Source organism: Neophocaena asiaeorientalis, unplaced genomic scaffold, assembly GCF_003031525.2.
Source record: "Neophocaena asiaeorientalis asiaeorientalis breed wild unplaced genomic scaffold, Neophocaena_asiaeorientalis_V1.1 scaffold419, whole genome shotgun sequence".
Classification (NCBI taxonomy): Eukaryota; Metazoa; Chordata; class Mammalia; order Artiodactyla; family Phocoenidae; genus Neophocaena; species Neophocaena asiaeorientalis.
Window position 1 is genome coordinate 25,637 of NW_020171793.1, and position 26,309 is coordinate 51,945.

Below are 26,309 nucleotides of genomic sequence, written 5' to 3' on the forward strand. Positions count from 1 at the left end.
TTTTAACTTGAAGGTTAAGTTTCAGATTAATTTAAAGAAGTAGTGATAGAACCATGATTTCAGTGAAAATCAACACAATTTATACCTTAAAAAAACAGTTCAGAAATACCAAGTCAGGCAAGCATGTAAAATTCAGAGTATTAAAAAATGCAAGTGTGGTTGCCCACACAGATATATCCCTCAGAAGAAGATTTGAAGATGCTGAACAGAACCAAAGGAATTAGAAGCTGAAAGGGAGGCTTCTCTGAATAAGCAGACCAATTCTCTCATTTTATAAATGAGGTAAGTGGGCAGACATTAACTGCTGAAGCTCATTCATCTAGATTAAGGATGCACGTAGATCTAATTTCCAGTGCTACTTACAACTACATATATCTAAATGAGTTAGATAGTTATTAAGGAGATAACTATCCAGAACACATTAAGCCCACTGATTTAACCAAAACATGTCAAGATTAATACACATAGTGGAGGCTGAAATTGTTACTACAGTACAGCAGCACATCTCACATGTATAAAAGATTAAACGGGGCTTCCCTGGTGGCGCAGTGGTTGAAAGTCCGCCTGCCGATGCAGGGGACGCGGGTTCGTGCCCCGGTCCGGGAGGATCCCACATGCCGTGGAGTGGCTGGGCCCGTGAGTCATGGCCGCTGAGCCTGCGCGTCCGGAGCCTGTGCTCTGCAACGGGGGAGGCCACAGCAGTGAGAGGCCCGCGTACAGCAAAAAAAAAAAAAAAACGATTTTAATGTTCATCTTTGATAAACACAATCAAGTTTCCATCCAGTTTTCTGATGTAAAGCAAAATGTACTTGCTTAAAAAAATGTGCATTCTTCAGCTTTCTTCTACACTTTTTTGGCCATCTTGCAAAACTGAGCACTGAGTATTTGTAATGTAAACAATGTGATATGTATATTTTAATTGCATGTTTTAGGAATAAACAAAATCTAAATTTCAGTAACACACAGTGTATTTATAAAATGAAAATCTCTCTCAAAATATGCTTTTTACTGGGAAAAATAAATAAAACAGACAAATGGTTCTACACAAAGTAAAAATTAACTTTGGTAGATTTCAGTGTAGGACAGTCAGAAACAAGCATATTTGCCCTTATGTCCCCCACCCCACCCCCAGAGCTGCTCATCTTCAGAGTTAAAATATTTTAAATTGAGATAATTATGTTGACATTTTTTCTCATTCCACATCACCTTCAGTCAAGCTCTGAGCATTTATAATTAATTCTCTAATTGTTGGAAGCTTAGTCAAAAGCATCTGGAACACTGGTTGTTGAATTGTTAGCCCTAACACTTGCAATAACTTCTGTGACTGTCCACACACAGCAACTGCATTTGTCAGGTGGTCTATACCCTTCTCATATTCACCTTGGGCTAGTAACTCTTCACCAAGCCATAGTTATTGGAAGAAGAAATTCTGAATAGCTTCAGCATCTTTAAGGTCAGGTAACTTGGAAAGCCAACTCTCTCCTTGTCAAGCTTTTGTTTCTTTCTTCATTCTCACAGCCTGTTCTTGAATTTGGGGTCACTCTGTCTCGAGGTCAAAGTAAATGTAGTACCTGATGAAAAGTGTTCCACCCAAGATGGTGCTGTTCTGGCCCACCATCTTCTCTCCACGGAGGAGTGGGGTGGGTGGCAGTGGGGCCCCAAAAAAGGAATTGGCCCAGAACCTTCAGCAGATAGCTCCCCTCAGATCTGCTGCCCACTGTGAGGGACATGGAGAAAAGCCTCATCGTGGTTTTGATTTGCATTTCCCTGATGATTAGTGATGTCAACCACATTTTCATGTACTTTCTGGCCAAGATATCTGTGTGTCTTCTTTGGAAAAAATGTCTATTCAGATCCTCTGCCCATTTTTAAATCAGATTTAGGTTTTTTTAGTTTGATGTAGACCCACTTGTTGATTTTTGCTTTTGTTGTCATACCCAAAACATTCATTCCCAAGACTAATAACAAGGAGTTTTCCCATTTCCTTCTAGGGGTTTTATGGTTTCTTGTTTTGTATTTAAATCTTTAATGTAATATTTTATGAGTGGTGTAAGGGAAGGGTCTGGTTTCATTCTTTTGCGTGTGAATATCCAGTTTTCCCAACACCATTTATTGAAGAGACTATCATTTCCCCATTGTATATTCCTGGCTCCTTTGTTTCTGGGCTCTTGAATCTGTTCCATTGGTCTATGTGTCATCTTTTATGCTAATATCATACTGCTTTTTAAAAATTACAATAGCTTTGTAGTATAGTTTGAAATCAGTAATTATAGTGCCTCCAGCTTTGTTCTTTCTCAAGATTACTTTGGCTATTTGTTCTTTCTCAAGATTACTTTGGCTACATACAAATTTTAGGATTGTTTGTCCTACCATTGTGAAAAATGGCTTAGAATTTTGATGGAGATTGCATCGAATTTGTAGATTGCTTTAGGTAGTATGGAGATATTAACAATATTAATTCTTCTGATCCATGAGTATGGGATAGCTTTCCATTTGTTTTTGTTTTCTTCAGTTCCTTTCATCTAAGTCTTATAGTTTTCATTGTGCAGATGTCAATTCATTTGTAAAATTTGTTCCTAACTACTTTATTGTTTTTGATGCTATTGTGAATGGGACTTTTTTTTTCCAGATAGTATGTTGCTATTGTATAGAAATACAACTAAATTTATGCATTGATTTTATATCCTGCAACTTTACTGAATTTGTTGTTAGTTTTTTTTGGGGGGGTGGAGTCTTTGGGGTTTTCTATATTAAAATCATGTCATTTGCAAAGAGTTTTACTTTTTCCTTTCCAATATGGATGTCTGTTCTTTTTCTGTCTTTTCTGATTGCTCTAGCTAGGACTTTCAGTACAGTGTTCAATAGGAGTGGTGAGAGTGGGCACACTTGTGCTGTTTCTGACCTTAGAAGAAAAGCTGTCAACCTTTTATCATTGGATAACGTTTGCTGTGGGCTTGGGCTTGTCATATATGGCTTTGGTTGTCTTGAGGTTCATTCTTCCTATACCCAATTTTTTGAGCTTTTCTAAAAAAAATTTTTATGAAAAGATGTTGAATTTTCTCAAGCTCTTTTTCTGTGCCTATTGAAATGATCATATGACTTTATCTTTTATTCTATTTATATATCACATTGATTTGTATATGTTGAAACATCCTTTCGTCACAGGGATAAATCCCACTTGATCATGGTGAATGATCCTTTTAATGTGCTGCTGAATTTGGTTTGCTGGTATCTTGTTGAAATTTTTTGCATCTATATTTATCAGGGATATTGACCTCTAGTTTTCTTTTCTAGTAGTATCCTTATTTGGCTTTGGTATCAGGATGCTGGCCTTGTAAAATAAGGAAGTGTTGGAAGTGTTCTCTCCTCTTTGATATTTTGGTAGAGTTTGTGAAGCATTGGTGTTAATTTTTTAAGTGTTTGATAAAATTCACCAGTTATCTGGTCCTGGGCTTTTCTTCATTGGTAGAGTATTGATTTCTGATTCAATATCCTTCTAGTACTTGGCCTATTCAGACTTTCTATTTCTTTCTGATTCAGTCTTGGTAAGTTGTATGTTTCTAAGAATATTTCCATTTTTTTCTAGGTTGTCCGGTTTGTTGACAAATAGTTTTTCAGAGTAGACTCATGATTTTTTGTATTTCTGTGGTATCAGTTGTAATGTCTCCTTTTTCATTTATATCTGATTTGGGTCTCCTCTCTTTTTTCCTTGGTTAGTCTAGCTAGGCGTTTGTCAGTTTTGTTTATCTTTTCAAAGAAAAAACTATGGTTAATATTTTCTATTGTTTTTCTGTTCTCTATTTCATTTACTTATACTCTAATCTTTATTATTTCCTCTCTTCTGCTAACCTTGAGCTTAATTCCTTATTTTTTTCCAGTTCTTTGAGATGTTTTGTTGTTTTCTTGAGATTTTATTCTCCCCTCGATGTGTATGTTTATAGCTATAAACTTTCCTCTAGAAGCGCTTTTGCTGTAACCCATAAGTTTTGGTAGTGTTTCCATTTTATTTATCTCAAGATGTTTTTTGATTTCTCTTTTGATTTCTCCTTTAATCCACTGGCTGTTCAGGAGCGTGTTGGAACAAATATATTTCAGCTTTGTTTGCTCCAATACTTTCACAGAACTTCTGTGAAGATTAAGTGAAATAATGACTAAATGTACAAAATGCCAAATGGGAACTTTTGTAATCATCATCATCACTCAGTATACCCATCAAAATTAAACTAAGCTTGGGTCAGTTCAATGACAGGTATTTCGGAAGATATTGGAACAGTCAGGAGTGATGCACAGAGACAGAACGTTTGGAGGTTTTGTTGTTGTTGTTTCCTATTAGGGTCCCTGTCCTAGTCATCCTGTGTCCCTATTCCTTACAGCAATGCCTAATACATACTGAACCCTCAATAACAGTGTCAAATGAGTAAACAACTGAATGAGTTCCCTGGGAAGGATTGAATCACTCTTGCATTCTGGGTAGTTTCTTGGGAGCCCACTTACTTTGATAAGAGTTAAGTAGTCTGGGGCTTCCCTGGTGGCGCAGTGGTTGAGAGTCTGCCTGCCGATGCAGGGGACATGGGTTCGTGCCCCGGTCCGGGAAGATCCCACATGCCGCGGAGCAGCTGGTCCCATGAGCCATGGCAGCTGAGCCTGCGTGTACGGAGACTGTGCTCCGCAACAGGAGGGGCCACAACAGTGACAGGCCCGTGTAACGCAAAAAAAAAAAAAAAAACCAAAAAAAAAGAGTTAAGGAGTCTGGTGGAGATTTATGTTTGCAGGGCTATTCAGTTGGTTTTGCAACCTGTTGGCCTCCGTGGAATGATTATAAAAGTGTTTGTCTTTCTGGGATTGGGGAATTGACTGTTTTCTCCTCCAAAGATATATATATATATATATTTCCCCCCTGGGGTCCCCATACTTCCTAGGCAATGCAATGGGTTGAAGTCAGTTTCTCCCTAGTCCCCTGCTTCAGTATGGGAATAATCTAATTTTTCCTTGAATAGCTGTTGTTCACTTTCCGCCACAAAATTATGAGAGCTTCTCAGTGCTACACAAAGAATAAGGGTCATAACACTCATTGAGAACACTGGACCCACATCCAACTGAAAGATGAAGTATATTCATTCATTCAGTATTCAAGGAAATGGCATCTGAGAACCTAATTGAAACTAATTTTTAAAAAAATTATAATAAATTAGCTGAATTTTGGTCACTTGAAAACTCTGAGGGAAAGAATATTTCTTTTCTTAACTGCAGGAAAGTAGATTCTAAATCTATTTAGACAAAAGGTTTTTTTATTCTTATATAATTACAAAGCAATAGGCATACAACAGAAAATCCACAAGAAATTTTGGTATGTAATTATCTTTGCTGATATCCTAAACTCACAGTTTTGAAACCAGCAATTGGCCAGACTCAGAACTCCCCTAAGTAGACTTTTCACAGCTTGCCACACTGGTAGAAAAGCCAGATGAGAAAATGGAAGATTCAAGTACTCTTACATGACAGAAGAGGACAATGCTTTCTTCTAGAATCACTATGGTCAGAAAAAAAAATAGATGAGCATACTTTATATGTTATTACCACTCTTCCTTTTAATACTCTTTTTATATACTATATACATTTAATATGAAATCATGACTGATGCCAAACACAGGTAAGAACAATGAAAATTTAGAAGTACAACTTTGTAGTGTCTTGATATTACTGCTCAAGAATTTTGGTATGCAGATATTTTAAAATGTCCATTTTCACAAAATTCCATTTATTTATTTATTTTAGTAAAGGTTCTAACAGAACCTAGCAATGCTCTGCATTGGGCCTAACCTTGAAAATCACTGTCTAGATTCTGTCATCTAGTGGTCAGTGTACTTTAGAACACAATGACTCTAATGATCATTACACTCTTTCTAAGACAAGTAATAGCTTCAAAAAGAAAATGGTCATGACTGTTAAAGCAACTTTAAATGTATAACCCATAAACAAAACCAAAATAGCTAATATACCGAAGTACTTTAATACATCTAATGCATGTTAATATTTTGTAATACGTTTATCTTTACACATTCACATTCTTGAGCATTCTAAATGACTCAATTTAGTGAAGTTAATCTCACGCAGAGTTGAAAAGAAACAATTCATACTTAAATACGAAGGGTCTAATAGCCTTCACATCACTCATCCCAGTCCCCCAAATATCATGGGGTTTTTCATAACATTTTTTTGAAGTTATGTTCCTTTAATGTAAACCTTTTTATTCTTCTTACCCCAAATAACCAAAATATAAAATCAAGTTATTGGAACTAAAATGGTAACAATCAGTATTAGATATCAATGTATTTCAGTATTCCAAGGACCTAAATGTGCAATGATTCCCAGCTGACACATGAGGCCATGTGAGAGTCACTGCAGAGAAGGTCATAGCTCAGGCCACAGCAGTGGAGCTGCACTGCTAATCGGAGGAATTGTGAGATAGATTTCTGGGCCCAACATCAAGGAAGATCAGGCAAACACATAAAAAATAAAAAGAAAGGAGGAAAAAGAAGCTTTCAAACACAAGCAAGCCGGAAAGAGACAAGGAGATCTAGTCAAGAGGCTCACTCCCTCTGCCTTAAAGAACTGAGAAAGAAAAAAAAAAGCATAAAAAGAATAAAATCCAACCTCCATAGTTTTGTATGAGAAACAATATAGGGTATTGTCTCTCAGAGCCAGAATACAAGGATTTAGGTAGGACTCAAGGGAGGAAGTGGGTTGGCTCCTCTTACCATCACACGTACCAACATTAACCCATCTTTGCAACTCTGAGAGCTGCCAGGGGGAGATAAGTGGATAATGCTGCCACAATGTGACACAACTATGATTCCATTGCACTGGTGAAAGTGGGGTGTTAAAGTCCCCTACTATGAATGTGTTACTGTTGATTTCCCCTTTTATGGCTGTTAGTATTTGCCTTATATATTGAGGTGCTCCTGTGTTGGGTGCATAAATATTTACAATTGTTATAGCTTCTTCTTGGATCGATCCCTTGATCATTATGCAGTGTTCTTCTTTGTCTTTTGTAACAGTCTTTATTTTAAAGTCTTTTTTGTCTGACCTGAGAATTGCAACTCCAGGTTTCTTTTGGTTTCCATTTGCATGGAATATTTTTTCCATCCCCTCACTTTCAGTCTGTATCTGTCTCTAGTTCTGAAGTGGGTCTCTTGTAGACAGCATATATATGGGTCTTGTTTTTGTATCCATTAGAAATTAAAAAGGAAGAAAGAAAGAGGATAAAATAAAATAAAGTAAGGTAAAATAAAGTTATTAAAATGGAAAAATATTAAGAAAAAAAATTTTTTTTAAAGTAATCAAAACAAAAACAATGGACGGATAGAACCCTAGGACAAATGGTGAAAGCAAAGCTATACAGACAAAATCTCACACAGAAGCATACACATACACACTCACAAAAAGAGGAAAAGGGGAAAAAAATCATAAATCTTGCTCTCAAAGTCCACTTCCTCAATTTGGGATGATTTGTTGTCTATTCAGGTATTCCACAGATGCAGGGTACATCAAGTTGATTGTGGAGATTTAATCTGCTGCTCCTGAGGCTGCTGGGAGAGATTTCCCTTTCTCTTCTTTGTTTGCACAGCTCCTGGGACTCAGCTTTGGATTTGGCCCTGCCTCTGCATGTAGGTCACCAGAGGGCGTCTGTTCTTCGCTCAGACAGGATGGGGTTAAAGGAGCCACTGATTAGGGGGCTCTGGCTCACCCAGGCTTGGGGGAGGGAGGGGTACAGAGTGTGGGGCGAGCCTGCCGTGGCAGAGGCCAGCGTGACGTTGCACCAGCCTGAGGTGCGCCGTGCGTTCTCCCGGGGAAGTTGTTCCTGGCTCCCGGGACCCTAGCAGTGGTGGGCTGCACAGGATTCCTGGAAGGGAGGTGTGGAGAGTGACTTGTGCTTGCACACAGGCTTCTTGGTGGCGGCAGCAGCAGCCTTAGCGTCTCATGCCCGTCTCTGGGGTCCGTGCTGTTAGCCGCGATTCACGCGGGTCTCTGGAGCTCCTTTAAGCAGCGCTCTTAATCCCCTCTCCTTGCACACCAGGAAACAAAGAGGGAAGTAAAAGTCTCTTGCCTCTTCAGCAGGTCCAGACTTTTTCCCGGACTCCCTCCCGGCTAGCCGTGGTGCACTAACTCCTTCAGGTTCTGTTCACGCCGCCATTCCTCTCCCTGCACTCGGACCTACGCCTGACCCTCAGCTCCCAGCCCTGCCTGCCCCGGGGGATGAGCAGAGAAGCCTTTCGGGCTGGTGAGTGCTGGTCGGCACCGATCCTCTGTGCGGAAATCTCTCCATTTTGCCCTCTGCACCCCTGTTGCTGCGCTCTCCTCCGCGGCTCTGAAGCTCCCCCCGTCCGCCTCCTGCAGTCTACACGCTCGAAGGGGCTTCCTAGTGTGTGGAAACATTTCCTCCTTCACGGCTCCCTCCCACTGGTGCAGGTCCCGTCCCCATTCTTTTATCTCTGTTTATTTTTTCTTTTGTCCTACCCAGGTGCATGGGGAGTTTCTTGCCTTTGGGGAGGTCTGAGGTCTTCTGCCAGCGTTCAGTAGGTGTTCTGTAGGAGTTGTTTCACGTGTTCAGATGTATTTCTGATGTATTTGTGGGGAGGAAGGTGATCTCCGCGTTTTACCCTTCCGCCATCTTCCCCCTCTCCCCTCCGTTGCACTGGAAGATGAGACTGCCACTTGGCTTCCTCATGTCACTGAGGCAGGAGACAAATGGGTTGTACTGACAATGGGGAAAGGAGAGCTATGTCTGGAACCCAGGGGATTCTCTGAGGTGTCTCATAGTACTCCATGCCTAGTAGAAAGGTTAGTAGAAAATTACAGCTACCAAGAAAAATGGCATGACTGCTGAGGGTGCAGATCCTTTCTTGATGAAGATCTTGGTCACCGGTCAGGTAGAAAACCCCAACGAGATGAAGTGCTAGTGAAGGCCAAGGAAATATGGAATGGGTAAAAGTAGAAGTTATAAATACTAGCTAAGGCCATGTGACCAGTCACAGAAAAGAGGACAGAGCAGCTAAATATATCATCTCCTTCCTTTTGCTGGTATGTGTTTATATAGAGAGAGTAAGCATTTTCTTTTCTTTCCTCCTTATTTTATACAAGTTTTATTGGAGATTAATTATACCTTTTTGTAAGAGAATTTTCAAATGGTACTATGATTGATTTGGGGGGAGTAATCTACATAGTCCAGTGACAGATAACTGACTGCTAAGACTTTGTGTCTCCAATTTTGTGGAGAGGGTGGGTGCATCAATTGCAAATAAGACAGTTACACGTCATTAAATAGAAAAATGGAGTTGGTTGGGGGCCACATAGGAGCTCACACAGGTGTAGCAGGTATGTTGATGGTGCCAGTGGTTCAATTATTGTCTCTCAGTTCCAACTTGTCCTTTAGCTGGCATACCCATTCTGCTTTTGCCAGCAGGCTGTTAGCTCTGCCAATAAAGGATGCTAGAAGGAAACTGCAAACTGAAGAGGAAGAGTGAGTGACTGACTACTCCTTCTTATGTTCTCATTTCTCACAGCCACATTCCAACAATTTCTTTACCCTGACAGTGGTGGTTCCTTCCCATAGCAGCAGCTAAACCCAGTTTGCAGTTTTCCCAACACAAGCAGAACCCCAGGTACACTGTGCCAGCTCCATACACCACCCCCACAGACCTTACCTCCAGGCCTAGAAACACCACCATTGACCATCTGGCAATCCCTGTTCAGAAATCTGAGATCAAACCACACAGGGACCCTTCCCTAAGATTCTATGTTTTAATAATTCAAACTTGTACTCTTTGTTCCCTCAGCCTGGGGAAACTACAGTTGTTACCCCCATGATACTTGAAACAGCAGTTCTCAAACTGTGGTCCCAGGATCAGCAACATCAGCATCTCCTGGGAACTGGTTACAAATGCAGATTCCCATGCACCACCCAACCTACTGAGTCAGTGGCTCAGATGGTGTGAGCAGGAATCTGTTTAGCACTCCAGTTGACCCTGATGCATGCTGAAATTTGGGAATCACTGCCCACTGCCTCAGAGTTCTCATTTCACTCTTTTGGTTGCCTAGTTAACAGTATAGTTAACTATTCCTTATATTAAACTCTCTGTTTAAATAACTGGTGTGTGATACCCTAATACTGTAGCATTCTAACAAATGTTTAAAGTAGTTATCAACACTAATCCTTCTTAAACTCTTCCAAAAAATAGAAGAAAAGGGAACATTTCCCAACTCATTTATATGAGGCCACCATTACCAAAGCCAGCCAGAGACGTCACAAGACCTATATTTCTTATGAATATAGATGCAAAAATCCTTAAAAAGAAAAAAATTTCATTGAATCCAGCAACATATTAAAGGGTTTGTGCAACATGACCAAGTGGGAATTATCCCAGTAACGCAAGGGTAGATCAACATGTGAAAATCAACCAATGCAATACACTACAAAATAGAATGAAGGAACCCCCCCCCAACAATCATCTCAATGCAGAAAAAGCATGTGACAGAATCCAACATCGTTTTATTATAAAACAAACAACAAAAACAACACTCAACAAACTAGGAATAGAGGGGAACTTCCCACAACATGGGAAGAAATGGACAAATTCTTAGAAAAGCACAACTTTCCGAGACTGAACCAGGAAGAAATAGAAAATATAAACAGACGAATCACAAGCAGTGAAATTGAAATTGTGATTAAAAATCTTCCAACAAACAAAAGCCCAGGACCAGATGGCTTCACAGGCAAATTCTATCAAACATTTAGAGAAGAGCTAACACCTATGCTTCTCAAATTCGTCCCAAATATAGCAGAGGGAGGAAAACTCCCAAACTCATTCAACAAGGCCACCATCACCCTGATACCAAAACCAGACAAAGATGTCACAAAGAAAGAAAACTACAGGCCAGTATCACTGATGAACACAGATGCAAAATTCCTCAACAAAATACTAGCAAACAGAATCTAGCAGCACATTTAAAGGACCATACACCATGATCCAGTGGGGTTTATCCTAGGAATGCAAGGATTCTTCAAAATACGCAAATTAATCAATGTGATAAACCATTTTAACAAATTGAGACAGAAAAACCGTATGATCATCTCAATAGATGCAGAAAAAACTTTCAACAAAATTCAACACCCATTCATGATAAAAACCCTCCAGAAAGTAGGCATAGAGGGAACTTACCTCAACATAATAAGGCCATACATTACAAACCAACAGCCAACATCATTCTCAATGGTGCAATATTGAAACCATTTCCTCTAAGATCAAGAACAAGACAAGGTTGTCCACTCTCACCACTCTAATTCAAAATAGTTTTGGAAGTTTTAGCCACAGCAATCAGAGAAGAAAAAGAAATAAAAGGAATACAAATCAGAAAAGGAGAAGTAAAGTTGTTGTTGTTTGCAGATGACATGATACCATACATAGAGAGTCCTAAAGATGCTACCAGAAATCTACTAGAGGTAATCAATGAATTTGGTAAAGTAGCAGGATACAAAATTAATGCACAGAAACCTCCTGCATACACTAATGATGGAAAATCTGAAAGAGAAATTAAGGAAACACTCCCATTTACCAATGCAACAAAAAGAATAAAATACCTAGGAATAAACCTACCTAAGGAGACAAAAGACCTGTATGCAGAAAACTATATGACACTGATGAAAGAAATTGAAGATGATACAAATAGATGGAGAGATATACCATGTTTCTTGGATTGGAAGAATCAACATTGTGAAAATGACTCTACTACCCAAAGCAATCCACAGATTGAATGCAATCCCTATCAAACTACCAATGGTATTTTTCATAGAACTAGAAGAAAAAAATTCACAATTTGTATGGAAACACAAAAGACCCCGAATAGTCAAAGCAGTAATGAGGAAAAAAAATGGAACTGGAGGAATCAGACTCGCTGACTTCAGACTATACTACAAAGCTACAGTAATCAAGACAATGTGGTACTGGCACAAAAACAGAAATATAGATCAATGGAACAGGACAGAAAGCCCAGAGAGAAACCCACGCACCTATGTTCAATTAATCTATGACAAAGGAGGCAAGGATATACAGTGGAGAAAAGAAAGTCTCTTCAATAAGTGGTGCTGGGAAAACTGGCCAGGTATATGTAAAAGAATGAAATTAGAACACTCCCTAACACCATATACAAAAATAAACTCAAAATGGATTAGAGACCTAAGTGTAAGACCAGACACTATAAACCTCTTAGAGGAAAACATAAGAAGAACACTCTGACATACATCACAGCAAGATCTTGTTTGATCCACTTTCTAGAATAATGGAAATAAAATAAAAAATAAACAAATGGGACCTAATGAAACTTGAAATCTTTTGCAAAGCAAAGGAAACTACAAACAAGACGAAAAGACAATCCTCAGACTGGGAGAAAATATTTACTAACGAATCAACTGACAAAGGATTAATCTCCAAAGTTTTCAAGCAGCTCATACAGCTCAATATCAAAAAAACAACGCAGTCCAAAAATGGGCAGACCTAAATAGACATTTCTCCGAAGAAGACATACAGATGGCCAAGAAGCACATGAAAAGCTGCTCAATATCATTAATCATTAGAGAAATGCAAATCAAAACTACAATGAGGTATCACCTCCTCACACTTAGTTAGAATGGGCATCATCAGAAAATCTACAAACAACGAATGCTGGAGAGGGTGTGGAGAAAAGGGAACCCTCTTACACTGTTGGTGGGAATGTAAATTGATACAGCCACTATGGAGAACAGTATGGAGGTTCCTTGAAAAACAAAAAATAGAATTACTATATGAGCCAGCAATCCCACTACTGGGCATAAACCCAGAGAAAACCATAATTCAAAAAGACATATGCACCCCAATATTCATTGTAGCACTATTTACAACAGCCAGGTCATGGCAGTGACCTAAGTTTCCATCGACAGATGATGCGGCACATATATACAATGGAATATTACTCGGCTATAAAAAGAAATGAAATTGAGTGAGGTGGATGGACCTAGTCTGTCATACAGAGTGAAGTAAGTCAGAAAGAGAAAAACAAATACCGTATGCTAACAGATATATATGGAATCTAAAAAGAAAAAGTTCTTAAGAACCTAGGGGCAGGACAGGAATAAAGACGCAGACGTAGAGAATGGACTTGAGGACACAGGGAGGGGTAAGGGTAAGCTGGGACGAAGTGAGAGAGTGGCATGGACTTATATATACTACCAAATGTAAAATAGCTAGTGGGAAGCAGCTACATAGCACAGGGAGATCAGCTCAGTGCTTTGTGTCCACCTAGAGTGGTGGGATAGGGAGGGGGGGAGGGAGGGAGACGCAAGAGGAAGGAGATATGGGGATATATGTATAGCTGATTCACTTTGTTATAAAGCAGAAACTAACACACCACTGTAAAGCAATTATACTCCAATAAAGATGTTTTTTAAAAAAAAGACAACCACAAATGGTATAGGGCACTGGATAACTACATGAAAAAGGATAAATTAGTACTTCTATCTCACACCATATACAAAAAATTTACCCAAATGGATTAAAGACCTAAATGTAAGAGATACAACTATATAACTCTTAGAAGGGAAAAATAGTTGTAAACCTTCATGACCTTGGATTAGTCAATGGTTTCTCAAATATGCCACCAAAAGCAAAACTGACAAAAGAAAAAAATAAACTGGACTTTATCAAAATCTGTGCATGAGAGGACACTATCAAGAAAGTAAAAAGAAAAACCACAGAATGACAGAAAGTATTTATAAACAGTATATCTGATAAGAGTCTACATCCAGAATATATAAAGATCACTTACAAGCCAACAACAAAAGATAATCCATTTTAAAAATGGGCAAAGGATTTGAATACACATTTCTGCAAAGAGAATATTCAAATGGCCAGCAAGCACACGAAAAGATTTTGGAGTTAGATAGTACAGATGGCTAAACAATATTATGACTATACTAAAAAACACTGAATTGTACTTTTAAAGTGGTTAAAATGGTAACTTTTAAGATGTGTGAAAAAAGAAAACATACGGATAAATTCATTACTTTGGATTTGATAACAGATTCTTAGATATGACACCATACAAAACACCGAAAAGAAAAAAAGCTGATAAATCGGACCTAATTAACACAAACTTTTGTGCATCAAAGGACACCATAAAGAAACAGAAAAGCCAACCCACAGAATGGGAGAAAATATTTGCAAATCATACATCTGGTAAGAGTCTAGTGTCCAGAATATATAAAGAACTCATACAACTCAACGAGAACAAACATCTTGATTCAAAAATAGGCAAAGGACTTGAATAGACATTTCTCCAAAGAAAAGATATAAATGGCAAATAAGCACAAAAAGATGCTCAACATCATCATAAGGGAAATGCAAATCAAAACCAGTGAGATACCACTCTAAACTCACTAGGATGTCTATAAACAACAACAAAACAGAAAATAATAAATGTTGGCAAGGATACAGAGAAATTGAAGCCCTCTTACATTACTGATGGGAATGTAAAATGTGCAGCTCTATGTCAGTTCCTCAGATGGCTAATCATAGTTACTACATGACCTAGCAACTCTACTCCCTGACATACACCTAGGAGGACATGTTCACACAAAAACTTAGACAAGAATGTTTACAGCAGCATTATTCATAATAAGGTAAAAGTGGAAACAATCCAAATGCCAACTGACATTTGATTGATACATTATCAATTAACTAAATAAAGAAAATGTGGTATATGCCACACAATGGAATATTCAGCCTTAAAAAGGAATAAAAATTGACACATGCTACAACATAGATGAACCTTGAAAACATGCTATGTGAAAGAAGCCAGACACAAAAGGTCACATACTGTATGATTCCATTTATATGAAATGTCCAAAATAGGCAAATCTATAGACATAAAGTATATTACCGGTTTCCAGGGGATGGGGATAGGGGGAATTGGTAGTGATTGCTAATGGGTATGGGGTTTCTCTTTTGGGATGATGGAAATGTTCTGGAATTAGATAATAGCTGTACAAACTTGTGAATAAACTAAAAACCACTGAATTGTACACTTTGGAATGGTTAAAATGGTTAATTTTATCTCAATTTTAAAAATCTACCTAATTTTTAAAAGTGACATTTGTTATACTGGGTTAAAAAAAAAAAAAAAGAAACCAAACTACAATTTTGATAAGCAGTAGTAAAGAACAAAGACTCCACGAGAGCATCTTTTAAAAATTGTGGCAAAATATACCTAACATAAAATGGATCATTTAAACCATTTTTAAGTAGTTCAGTGGCATTAAGTACATTTACATTGTTGTGCAACCATCCTCACCATCCATCTCCAGAACTTTACCTGCAAAACTGAAACTCTACCCATTAAATAATAACTTCCCACTTCCCTTTCCCATTAGTCCTGCCACCACTATTCTACTTTCTGTATGAATTTGACTAGATATTTCATATAAGTTGAACCATATAGTATTTGTCATGTGACTGCCTTATTTCACTTAGCATAATATCTTCAAGGTTCATCCACATTGTAGCATATGTCAGAATTTCGTTCCTTTTAAAGGCCAAATAATATTCCATTTATGTATAATATATACCATATTTTCTTTATCCATTCATCCAACAATGGACACTTGGGTTGCTTCCACCTTTTGGTTGCTGTGAATGATGCTGCTAATAAACATGGGTGTACAAGTATGTTTGTATCCCTGCTTTAAAAAAAAAAAAAAAAAGTTGTGATCTCTTTTTGAAGATCACAACTTTTTGAAGGGAGATTTTGAAATGAAACTTATTTTGAAAATACACATATCTTCTTCATTAGCTTAAAGACTAAAAACTTATTTCAGTTGAAAGTCACCCAAAGGAGAACGCAAAGATCAATGGTACTGTTCACTGTAAAGAAACACAAAAGACATAAAAGTATCCATTGCAAATTTATTATGCATTAGGAAGCTTAACTTAAAAACCAACAGCATAGTAAAAAGATATGTTATCTTTGTTCGCAGCAGAACAGGTTTCAAAATATATTTTCTTTTAAATGTATTCAGTCAGTACACAATCCTTTATAAAAGTTGTATATATTTTTTTCTGTCAATACCTTCATTACATTTATAAATACAAGATTTACATAGCACCCCATCAAAAAAAAATTAAAACTCCTTATGAATATCTACATATATTTCATACCTATAAAACTTTCAAAGGAGTGCTGTGTTAAAGATGGGCCCTAGTTAATGGTCCACCTACTGGTGCAGGAAAACACATATAATCTAAAGTTTTCTTTGTCCATAAAACATCTCGAAAAATTAGCAAGACACTTATTTTGAAACTGAGCTTCTTAAACCATCATATTTTAGAAAGGAATTTACTGTGCATATTCCCATGAGATTCAAGTGGCAGATACATAGATGAAAATAAAGACTGACTGAAAACAAATGCCTACATAGAGCAGTTAAGGCAGGGGTGTGATGAATGAGAAACACTGAAAAGTAAGACACAGGAGATGTGGGTGGGAGCAAATATAGTAAGAATGCATTACATGAGTCTAAACTTGGATATAAACTCCACTGGTATCCAGTTACTAACTTTCATTCTCACCTAGGAATGTTTACATTGTTGAAAACTTTCTTACAAGCACCCTCCAATTTCTATGTTGCCACCAGAATGGCTGATGTATGTTTTTCTTCTGTAAAATCACCTTGGATCTAACCAAAACATTAGGCCCAGGAATCTGAATTGCTAGTTCTTCATGATTTAAATTTATTAAAAAAATTTCCTTCACCCGGTAAAGGTTATCACTAATCAATATTATTACTGTCCAGATGTGTATATGCTGAATTTCATTCTAGCCAAGAATAGGAAGTAGAGATAAGGAAAGGAGAGTAAGACTAGTTATTTGCTTGACCTTTGAACAAAGGCAATAGATCCCTGATACTGAGCAGCCACTCATAAACACCTATGGGCTAAACGGGCACAGTTCAGAGAAACAGGAGGGAAGAAAATATGGGATTCTTTATCTCAAATTTTGCCAGAGAAGGCAGTTGTACTATAATCCTGCACCTTCTACTGAAAAGGACATGGTCACTCTTACTCTGGAGTTATTAAAGGAAAGTCATCCTTTCTACCAGAGATGACTTTTTCTGAGTTTTGAAGTGTGGACTCCAGATAACTTTGAGAGTTGCATATTATTTGCAGAAAAGTATTTCAAACCTTAACTTGTTCTAACATATAAAGAGAAAGAAACAGAATGGCAGAAAAGGAACAGGAGGAGAAAGGGGCGGGAGATGAGGGATGGAGGTGGTTACTTCTCAAACTCGGCCTGAAGCATGCCACTAGCATCTCCCCTCCAGCACCATGAAGTCTCCAGTGTGGTGTGGCTCCTCCATGGCTCTCAGAGATGGAGTCTACAGAATTCTAGTTTCTGCAGTTTATAGTTCAGTGCATTGATTCCCAGGCTCCTCGAAGGAAGAGAGCTCCCAGATGCTGCTGTCCTGCAGTAGTGGCTCAATGTCTTCATCACTGCCTCGTTCTATTGTGTTGGTCAGGCTGCCGCTGATGCTGTTGCTATGTTTTTTAATTCCACTGCCTTTACTGTATTCAGGGATGAATAAGGCAACCAGAAAAGACATAAGAACTATACATGCCCCAAATAAAAACGGTGGGCCTGGGATGACAGCTCCCTGATGGGTGTGGGAAACAAATGAAGATTTGGTTAGTCAAAATTAGTCCTGGACGACCCCAAAAAAGCACACCACTGAAAAGTGCGTTATTTTCTCATAAGCAAATGTTCATTAAGTGTCATAGCAAATTCTAACAGAGCCTGGCATCTGGAATATGATGGAGGGCAACTAATCACTGCTTTGTGCACCACTTTCCAACAGCTTAACCAAACTTTCCAACAGCTTAACCAAACATGTAAACATGTAAACATGTAAACAAGTTATTTATCTCTAATCCTGCCCTGTGACCTGAGATCATGAACTATGTACATGAACAGTAATTCCAATTTTGTATAGAAATCTATATTAAATATAGCTTGGAAGGAGGGAAGTAATAGCAAATAAATAGTAGAAAAAGCACTCTAGCTCAAATTCTAGCTGGAATTTTAGGTCATTTCATCTTTTATCTGGCCTGAGCTTCACCAGAGGACAGCATTCTGATCAGAATAATTATATAGGTGAAAACAGAATCTGAACAAAGTAAAGACAAATCTTTTACATAAGATATTACATCACTGAAATGATCCCTCCCTAGTCCCAGGAAGCAATGAACATAGCACTTACTACTGTCAAATACAATAGTATTATAAAAATAAGAACACTTTCCAAATTTAAGGTCAGAAGATTTTGCTATAATCAGACACAACTGCTATTGTAAACCTAGACTTATTACCAAATTACCTGCAGGGCAGCATTGTTAGAATTCAATTCCAGTTCCAACTCAGTCAGTTCCACGTGGAACATGTAGAATATGAAGCCATACAGGGCTGGCCCCAGGCCATTACACAGTCCTCTTATTCCAGTTATGATACCCTGGGCAACTCCTAAGTCAGAAAAAAGAGAAGGGAGCCAGTCTTCTCAGATAAGCGTCTCAAGACTGGAGACTTAACAGTACTTTCTTACTAATATGAAATACTGCTTCTGCTGGACTGAGTAGTCTGGGCTGTGGAAAGGAGATTTTAGGGACTTTACCCATCATATTTTCATTCATTGCACAAATGTTTCCTTGGTTTTCTATGTCCTTTTAATGTTGTCCTCACTCAATGATCTATAGGGTATGAAATGACAGTGATGTTTCTAAAATCCTTTTGAGGCTGAATTCCCTAACAGCAGATCTTCCTATAATCAGGGAATAATAAAAAAGTTTTAATATTCTCCATTTATAGGCAATTTACACTTTTCTGTGGATTGAGAGTTTCCTTTTCTACTCATTTAATGGCACTTTCACAATAAAAATCTGCCCTTTGCCTCTTGTATCCCTGCCCATGTGTGAGTCCACAGAGGTCCTGATGCTGTGTGCTCCCAGCACCTTCAGACAGATTCTGTTCCTCACAGTGACCTCCATACTCCAGGTCCATCTCCCTGTACACCTCTACTGAAAAATCCAAGTGCTAATTTCTAGATATCTCTGGTATCTAATGTGGCAGGTCAAAAATTAGCTTGAATCATGAGATGAATGTTTCTGTAAATCAAAAATGGTCAAATATAATTCAACCTAATACAGTGTGTTCTAATAAGTTTATATGCTGACATTTAGAAACATCTGTATTAATACATGTAAGCATAAAAAAAGTCAAAGAAAATTCATGCCCTGAGAGATAGGATAGTGTCTCTTAGATGCCAAGGCAATGCCCATCCTTCACAGATAGCTCATGCCTTTACTTCAAGCACAACACCTCCCCAAGGATGCAGTCAGCTAAGTTAATATAACCAGGGTAACACACAGAATTTGTGGTCTTCAAATGATACTGCTATATTTAAAATAGATAACCAACAAGGACCTACTGTTAAAAAAAAAAAAAAGATTAAAAAAAAAGTAGATATGAATAAGATGGCTAATTTCTGATGCAGAAAAATAGCTGCAATGAATAAACTAGCTTTTCCAATCTAGTTTTTTATTGAAACTTTAGAAATATCTCTAAGGCATTAAAATTTTTTTCTTCTAAAATTCACTACTTTCTGACTATAGTCAGGTAAGCCATTAAGTGATGGTGAAAGAAAAGGACTAATTTTGGCAGTAGGAACTGCTTGATAGGGAAGCCAGAGGCACAAGAAGGATGAAGTAAGCGTCTAGACAGAGTGCTACTCTACACAGTCATCTTAATTTTGTCTCTCACTCTGCATCCAATTATCAAGAACTACTCAATTTATTTTTCTTTATCCACTCAAAGAATCATTTCCTAAATTGAGTAATGGACGTTGAGTGATTCCAAATTAAAGAAATTTCAGTGATTAAATAAAGAACTCATTGTTTTACTAACTAGTCTGTTAAAATATGATTAAAGTCGATTAAAGTCTAGTAAATTCTAACGGTGACAAATAAAAGAGGAGTCAAAACTGAAAAGAGAAAATGGATAGTTGTCTTAGTATTCTGACCTGCTGAGTCCAGATTTCAAAAATATGATCAAAGATCAAAGCAGGAAGGAAAACAGAATTTTCCTATTTGCCAAAGTAAATAGGTATGATTGTTGAGCAGGGACCACATGGCTGTAACCTCTTGCTTTGTTGATGTGAAGAGAGGTTCAGAGTTGCTCATGCTTATGGCAGGTACGTCTCCGTTGAAGGAGGAAAACAGTGACCTCACCTTGCTGATCTGACTCTGCATTCCGAGAGACGAGGGCACTGACTGCTGGAAATGTGATGCTGGACATGGCGGCCACGGTCCCTGCTGCCCACATCATCCTGCAATGACAGGACAGGCTGCGGTCAGGGAGCAGGCCAGCCCCAATGAGCTTGCTGTTCAGAGTACAATCAATGGCAAAAGCACTAAATGCTTTCTGTTTTCTTGTGTTAAGTTGCATTTATTTTATTCCTCTTTAAAAATGGATTTTTTTTTTAACCTAGAAGGTTATGCATCTGTTTATACTGATCACTTCACGGGCTGGGAAAGTTTCATTTCTTTATTTTACCTCTGTCAAATCTGTTCTTCTTCCTAGTTTCCCTATTACCGTATTTAGATGCAAGCTCAATGAAATACAAAAGGATTTCTTGTTCCTATAAATACCACATTTTCACTACGAATTTTCCACTGTTTTCTTTGTACTTCTCAAAGGCTCACCTCCATACTGTCTTTGAGCTGCTCAGTTTTCTACCCCTCAATAAAGTGTTGTGTGTCACCTACAGAAAAAGTTGGTGGCACATAACACTTCAGAGACCTGAAGTTCAGGATGACATCCTGCAGACTTCCAAGTGTGCTTCCTTTAGACCTTTGTTTTTTTCTCAATGAAAGGGACCTACATGTGTGTCAGTATTAGGCGTTGAGTGTGAGCAAAGTGAGACCCCAACTGGGCTTAAAACCTGCTTGGCCAGACTCTCTTGGGGATGACATGCACGTCCTTACTTAAAAGGAAAAACCCTTTAGGTCGACAGAATCTTTCTAAGGTAGCATGAGTTTGACTGAATCAGCTACTGAACCAAAGTTCATGGGACTGAAATTAAGATTTCCAAGAACAAAAAGAATCAACCACTGATCACCTAAAGCATTTCCATTTCTTCTAAATTGTGTCATCCATTTATGACTGCAAAATGGGGACCAACTCAAATATCTAAAACGGAGATATGGACTCTAGTATTTGGTAGCCAAGCACATAGGGAAACTTGCCACACAACAAAATAGCACTCAAATTTCTTTTTATTTCTTCTTATTCCACAGGGCTTAATTTGACCTTCCTTCCTCTTAATGGGAATCTAATACATTAGGAGTAATAACTGATCAGGATATACAAGATTCTGGAGGAGATCTCAGTGTTCATCTAACTCATATGCTTTGTATTATAAAGGTTATGTCACTGTCCAAAGTCACTCAGCTAATGATAGTAATAAATCCCACCATAATCAGTCATTTTTCCTTGTCTTCTTGTTTTGTTTTTGCCTATAATGTGTTGTCTCCAAAAATTGACAAATGTGTTTAAAAATTAGGCATAAAACTTTTTTTGGAGGGTTGGAAGAAGTAACAACTCACTGAAAGCCTGCTGAGGTGAAGGCAATCTATCCAAATAATCCTAAATTACCAGCTCTACCCTTCCCCAAATTAAGTCTAAACAGTTTTTGAAATGTTGAATACACTATGCCAGTAAAATAAGTCCTGCTTCCTTCACATCACACTCAACTAATTCGAGCTCCTCTAAAAGATACATCTATTAGTTCATAAGAATCTATGGGAGAGGCTTACCATGCCTGAGATCCAAAACCGTACCAGGCTAACTGGAACATCTGAAAACCCAAACCAAGGAGAACGGTGTTCTTATTCCCCAATGACCTCATCAAGATGGTAAGAAAGACCGTCTGCAAAGCAAAGGGGATAATCCTGAGTAATCATATGAACACAAGCACAAGATCTGATGCAAGTTCTGTGGGGAAGCCCATTAATGGTGACCAAGAATCTCAAAATGGCAGACCACCTGACCTAAGACCTTGGAGGCCGTGCAGTACTGATGTAGCTCAAAAGGGGTGAAACTTCGGGGCCTTCCCAGACTAACCTGGGCTCAGGGCCTTCGGCCTCCTCCCCAGAAACCTGTTTATCTGGTGCTTATCACGTCCCAAAAGGTCATCACAGCTGTTCAACAGTTACTGTGATTGAGAAGAAAATGCCTCTGTCTCTTTGGAGAAATGCCAATAATTTAACCACCAGTGAATAGCAAACCCCTGATGAACATTTACAGAGTATGTGGGATTTTGGTGGGGGTTAACAGTTTCACAAAGTTGGACTGATACAAATGTGATTTTAACAAATATATACTCTACTAAAAACTTAGGTGATATAGCCTGAAAAGGCATAGGATAAAAGGTGAATCTGGGCTAACTGACTAACCAGAGTTAATATAAAAATCATAAGCAACTTGAAAGTTTAACATAATTTACATTTGCTGATACAGTTAAAAAAAATAAAAGACCCTTGGTTTGATGCATTCCTATAAGCCTTGTCAATTCTAATATTTGGGCAAAGCAGTTTTGCAGGCTTCTCATTTCTCTTTGAAAGAGTTATCACAGAAGAATGCTCCACCTGGCCTACCATGCTTTAAAAGCAGCATATAGCTGTTCCAGGAAAATAGCCTTATAATAGTCCCATATGATATAGTGAATGCACCTAAGCATATCAATGAATTAATTTAAAGCACATATGCCCTGTCTTTTGTGGTCCTATAATAGATGGGGAAACGTTTAATAAATACTCTTTACTCATTACATATATCCTAACATACTGACTTACCACCATTTCTTCAGTCCTGGGGATACCAAGGATTGTAATAGTTACAAAATTTCATTTCTGCTTTTCACCTTCATTACTTTTCAATATTAAAATAATATTGAAACATTTTTCTGGTTAATTTTGCAATACTGGAGTTAGATTGTGGCTGGTGGTTGTAAAAGCAAATTTCTATTTGCTGAATTGATCCATTAGAGGTAACAACACATGCTCTACAAAGTATTGAAAAGTTGTGTTAAATTCCTCCTAAATCATAACCTTAAGATTCTATTAAAAATGGAATAACTCTATGGTCTGTATCCATTGTCAGTTTACTGGGTTTGATATTGTACCACAGGACACAAGATGTTGCCATGGCAGAGGAGGAGGGGAACTGAGGTAGTGGTGCAGGAGATCTCCATGAATATTTCTTTGCAGCTTCCTATGAATCTACAGTTACTTCAGATTAAAAACACTAAAAAAAAAAAGGATGAGTAAAATAACACTCACCTGAGCCACAATAGAAAGAATTCCTACCATAGCTATGAATGCTGCAATTTTAACAGATCCAAAACCTATGACCTGTGGAAATGAAAACACTTTGTAATACAGATATTATAAAAATAAGGAATGTTATGTTCCATTAAAGCCATAGAATAAAATAGTTGAGGAAAGTTCATAAAACCTTGACAATGGCAAATTAGGCAGTGCTCAAAGTTGAACCTATTTAACCAATAATTTATATCTAAATCTGTCATAAGAAATCATTATAAGTGGCACAACTTAATTTAACAAATATTAAGTATTAAGATAATATTTTCTATTGTAGGCCTACCTATTTTTTTCATATCCATCCCCATCTGCAACCCACCAAGAGACAAACATAACATTATCAAGCGTTGGAGAGAACATGAAGAAAATGATTCGATTTTTGATGCTGCCAACACAGAGTATGCTCACTGGCAAAGTCAGTGGCTCTCAACTTTGGCTGCACATTAAAATCATGTGAGCAACAGAGAAGGGGAGAAGAGAAGAAGGGAGAGAGGAGAAATGAGATGCTGGAATCCACTTGAGACCAATTAAATCAGACTCTCTGGGCCCAGACACAGGTATGTTTTAAAAAGCTTCCATGGTGATTCTAATTCTAATGAGCAGCCAAAGTTAGCTGGTAATGATTTCTAAGCCTCTTAATCTTAACAGCAGCTCCGAAATGCCTACTAAAACTTTTAAGTTTTATATATCAAGTTTTTATTTGCCCTATCTATTGAAACTTTATAAAATTCCAAAAAAAGCTTTAAAAATTATTGTATACAATCTTCACATTTCATAAATGACCGTCTTGCTTCAAGTTACACAACTAGCTAATAAAAAGGGTTAGAGCTAGAACCTCTGGTTCCCAAACCAGTGCTGCTGACATTAATAATATCCTATTACTCTCTAATCAAATGCAATTTTTAAAAATTGGAATCTATTTCTCAGTCTAATTTGTAAATATATATATATATTTTAATTGAAGTATTGTTGATTTAAAATGCATCAGTTTCTGCTATACAGCAAAGTGACTCAGTTATGCATAATATACATTCTCTTTTATATTCTTTTCCATTACGGTTTATCCCAGGACACTGAATATATAGTTCTTTGTGCTATACAGTAGGACCCTGTTGTCCATCCATTCTATATGTAATAGTTTGCATCTACTAACCCCAAACTCCCAGTCCATCCTTCCCCACACCCCCCGTAAATATACTTTTTAAAACAGCTTTATTGAGACAGAATTAAAATACCATACAATTAACCCATTACAAGTGTACAATTCAATGGTTTTAGTTTTATATTCACAGAGTTGGGAATTATCACCACGATCAATTTTAAAAGCTCTTATCACTCCTCAAAGAAACATCATAACCCCTTAGGATTCCCATTCCCCCAGCCTACTCTACCACCTAGCCAGTAATCTACTTTCTATCTCTATGGACTTATTTATTCTGAGCATTTCATACAAATGGAATCATACTATATATGGTCTGGCTTCTTTCACTTATAATGTTTTCAAAGTTCACCCATGTTGTAGTGTGTATCAGTGCTTCATTGCTTTTTACTGCCAAATAATAACATTCCATTGTATAGATATTTCACATTTGTTGATCCATTTCATCAGTTAATAGGCATATGGGTTGTTTCTACTTTTTGGCTACTATGAATAATAATTTGTGTAAGAGTTTTTGTATAGGTATATGTTTTCAATTCTCTTGGCTATATACCTAGAAATAGATTTGCTGGGAACTCTATGTTGAACACTTTGAAAAGGAGACATGTTTTTTCACTTTCTTCCTTGGACTTTCCCATTTTTCCTACATTATTTTCTATATTAAATGCAAATTTAATGTAATTTAATATATGCATATATAATTTTCTACATTAACCACACTATCTCACCACTCTTCCGTCCGAATCTCCAGCATCCACCCACCATAATGAGCAAAGCAAAAATAAAACTGCTTGAAAAAAGTTTTACTTAAACGTGCCACCATATAAAATATTATAGTCTCATACTCTCAGGAAAACTATGAGAATGGAGAATTTAACAAATTTTATTTAAAAATATCTCTAAAAAATAGAGGAATTTATCTTAGGAGGAGGCTTGCTCTGACAAAGTGGAGTAAACCATTAGGAGGAGGACTTCTAGTGAAATCAGTAAAAGACCAAGACAGGATTGCAATGGAAGGCAACTCAGGTCTTAGCAATCCCAGAGACCTAAAACAACAGTTGGAAAAGGGAACTTTTTTTTTTAATTGCTGTAAGTCAATTGCCTTTTGGGGAGGACAAAGTATAATTTTTTTTTGTGCGGTACGCGGGCCTCTCACTGTTGTGGCCTGTCCCGTTGTGGAGCACAGGCTCCGGACGCGCAGGCTCAGCGGCCATGGCTCACGGGCCCAGCCGCTCCGCGGCATGTGGGATCTTCCCAGACCGGGGCACGAACCCGCGTCCCCTGCATCGGCAGGCGGACTCTCAACCACTGCGCCACCAGGGAAGCCCAAAGTGTAAATTTTTAAAGAGAAAAATCAGAAGGGAGAAAAGATTATTTTGGTTATTGTTTGTGAGCCACCTTGAAGTCTACAGTGGTGTTGAGCTATGGCCTACTACAGATGGCTAAGCAAGCTGGCTGTGATCAGACCCAGGGGTCAGGGCACTTCTGAAATAAACTTTACCTCTCTGTGAAATTTAATGGGTATTATTAAAGATTTAATAAATTTTGTTTTTACTAATTCTCTTTCTGTATAACTCTCAAAGAAATTTTTTCCACAGTAAACATTTTATTGTGTTTTTAAAATTACTGCACTAAAG

The 26,309-nt window shown here is 37.8% G+C and overlaps 1 protein-coding gene and 1 pseudogene across 2 annotated transcripts in view; both read right to left on the reverse strand.

Annotated features, from left to right (window-relative positions):
* Window positions 1–1,192: 1,192 nt before the first annotated feature.
* Window positions 1,193–1,618, reverse strand: LOC112394492 (mitochondrial import receptor subunit TOM20 homolog pseudogene; annotated as a pseudogene).
* Window positions 1,619–15,972: 14,354 nt separating this feature from the next.
* The window catches only part of SLC71A2 (solute carrier family 71 member 2), an 83,862-nt gene continuing 73,525 nt past the window's right edge, over window positions 15,973–26,309 (reverse strand). The window contains exons 8-12 of one of the 2 annotated variants that reach the window (XM_024737415.1): window positions 23,472–23,543; window positions 21,948–22,060; window positions 20,361–20,458; window positions 18,458–18,600; window positions 15,973–17,737 (exon numbers count right to left, since the gene is read on the reverse strand). In XM_024737415.1, the coding sequence (XP_024593183.1) occupies window positions 17,486–17,737; window positions 18,458–18,600; window positions 20,361–20,458; window positions 21,948–22,060; window positions 23,472–23,543 (678 nt within the window). In that variant the 3' untranslated portion in view covers window positions 15,973–17,485. The remainder of the gene's footprint in view (window positions 17,738–18,457; window positions 18,601–20,360; window positions 20,459–21,947; window positions 22,061–23,471; window positions 23,544–26,309) is intronic. The other variant, XM_024737507.1, reaches the window with a different exon arrangement.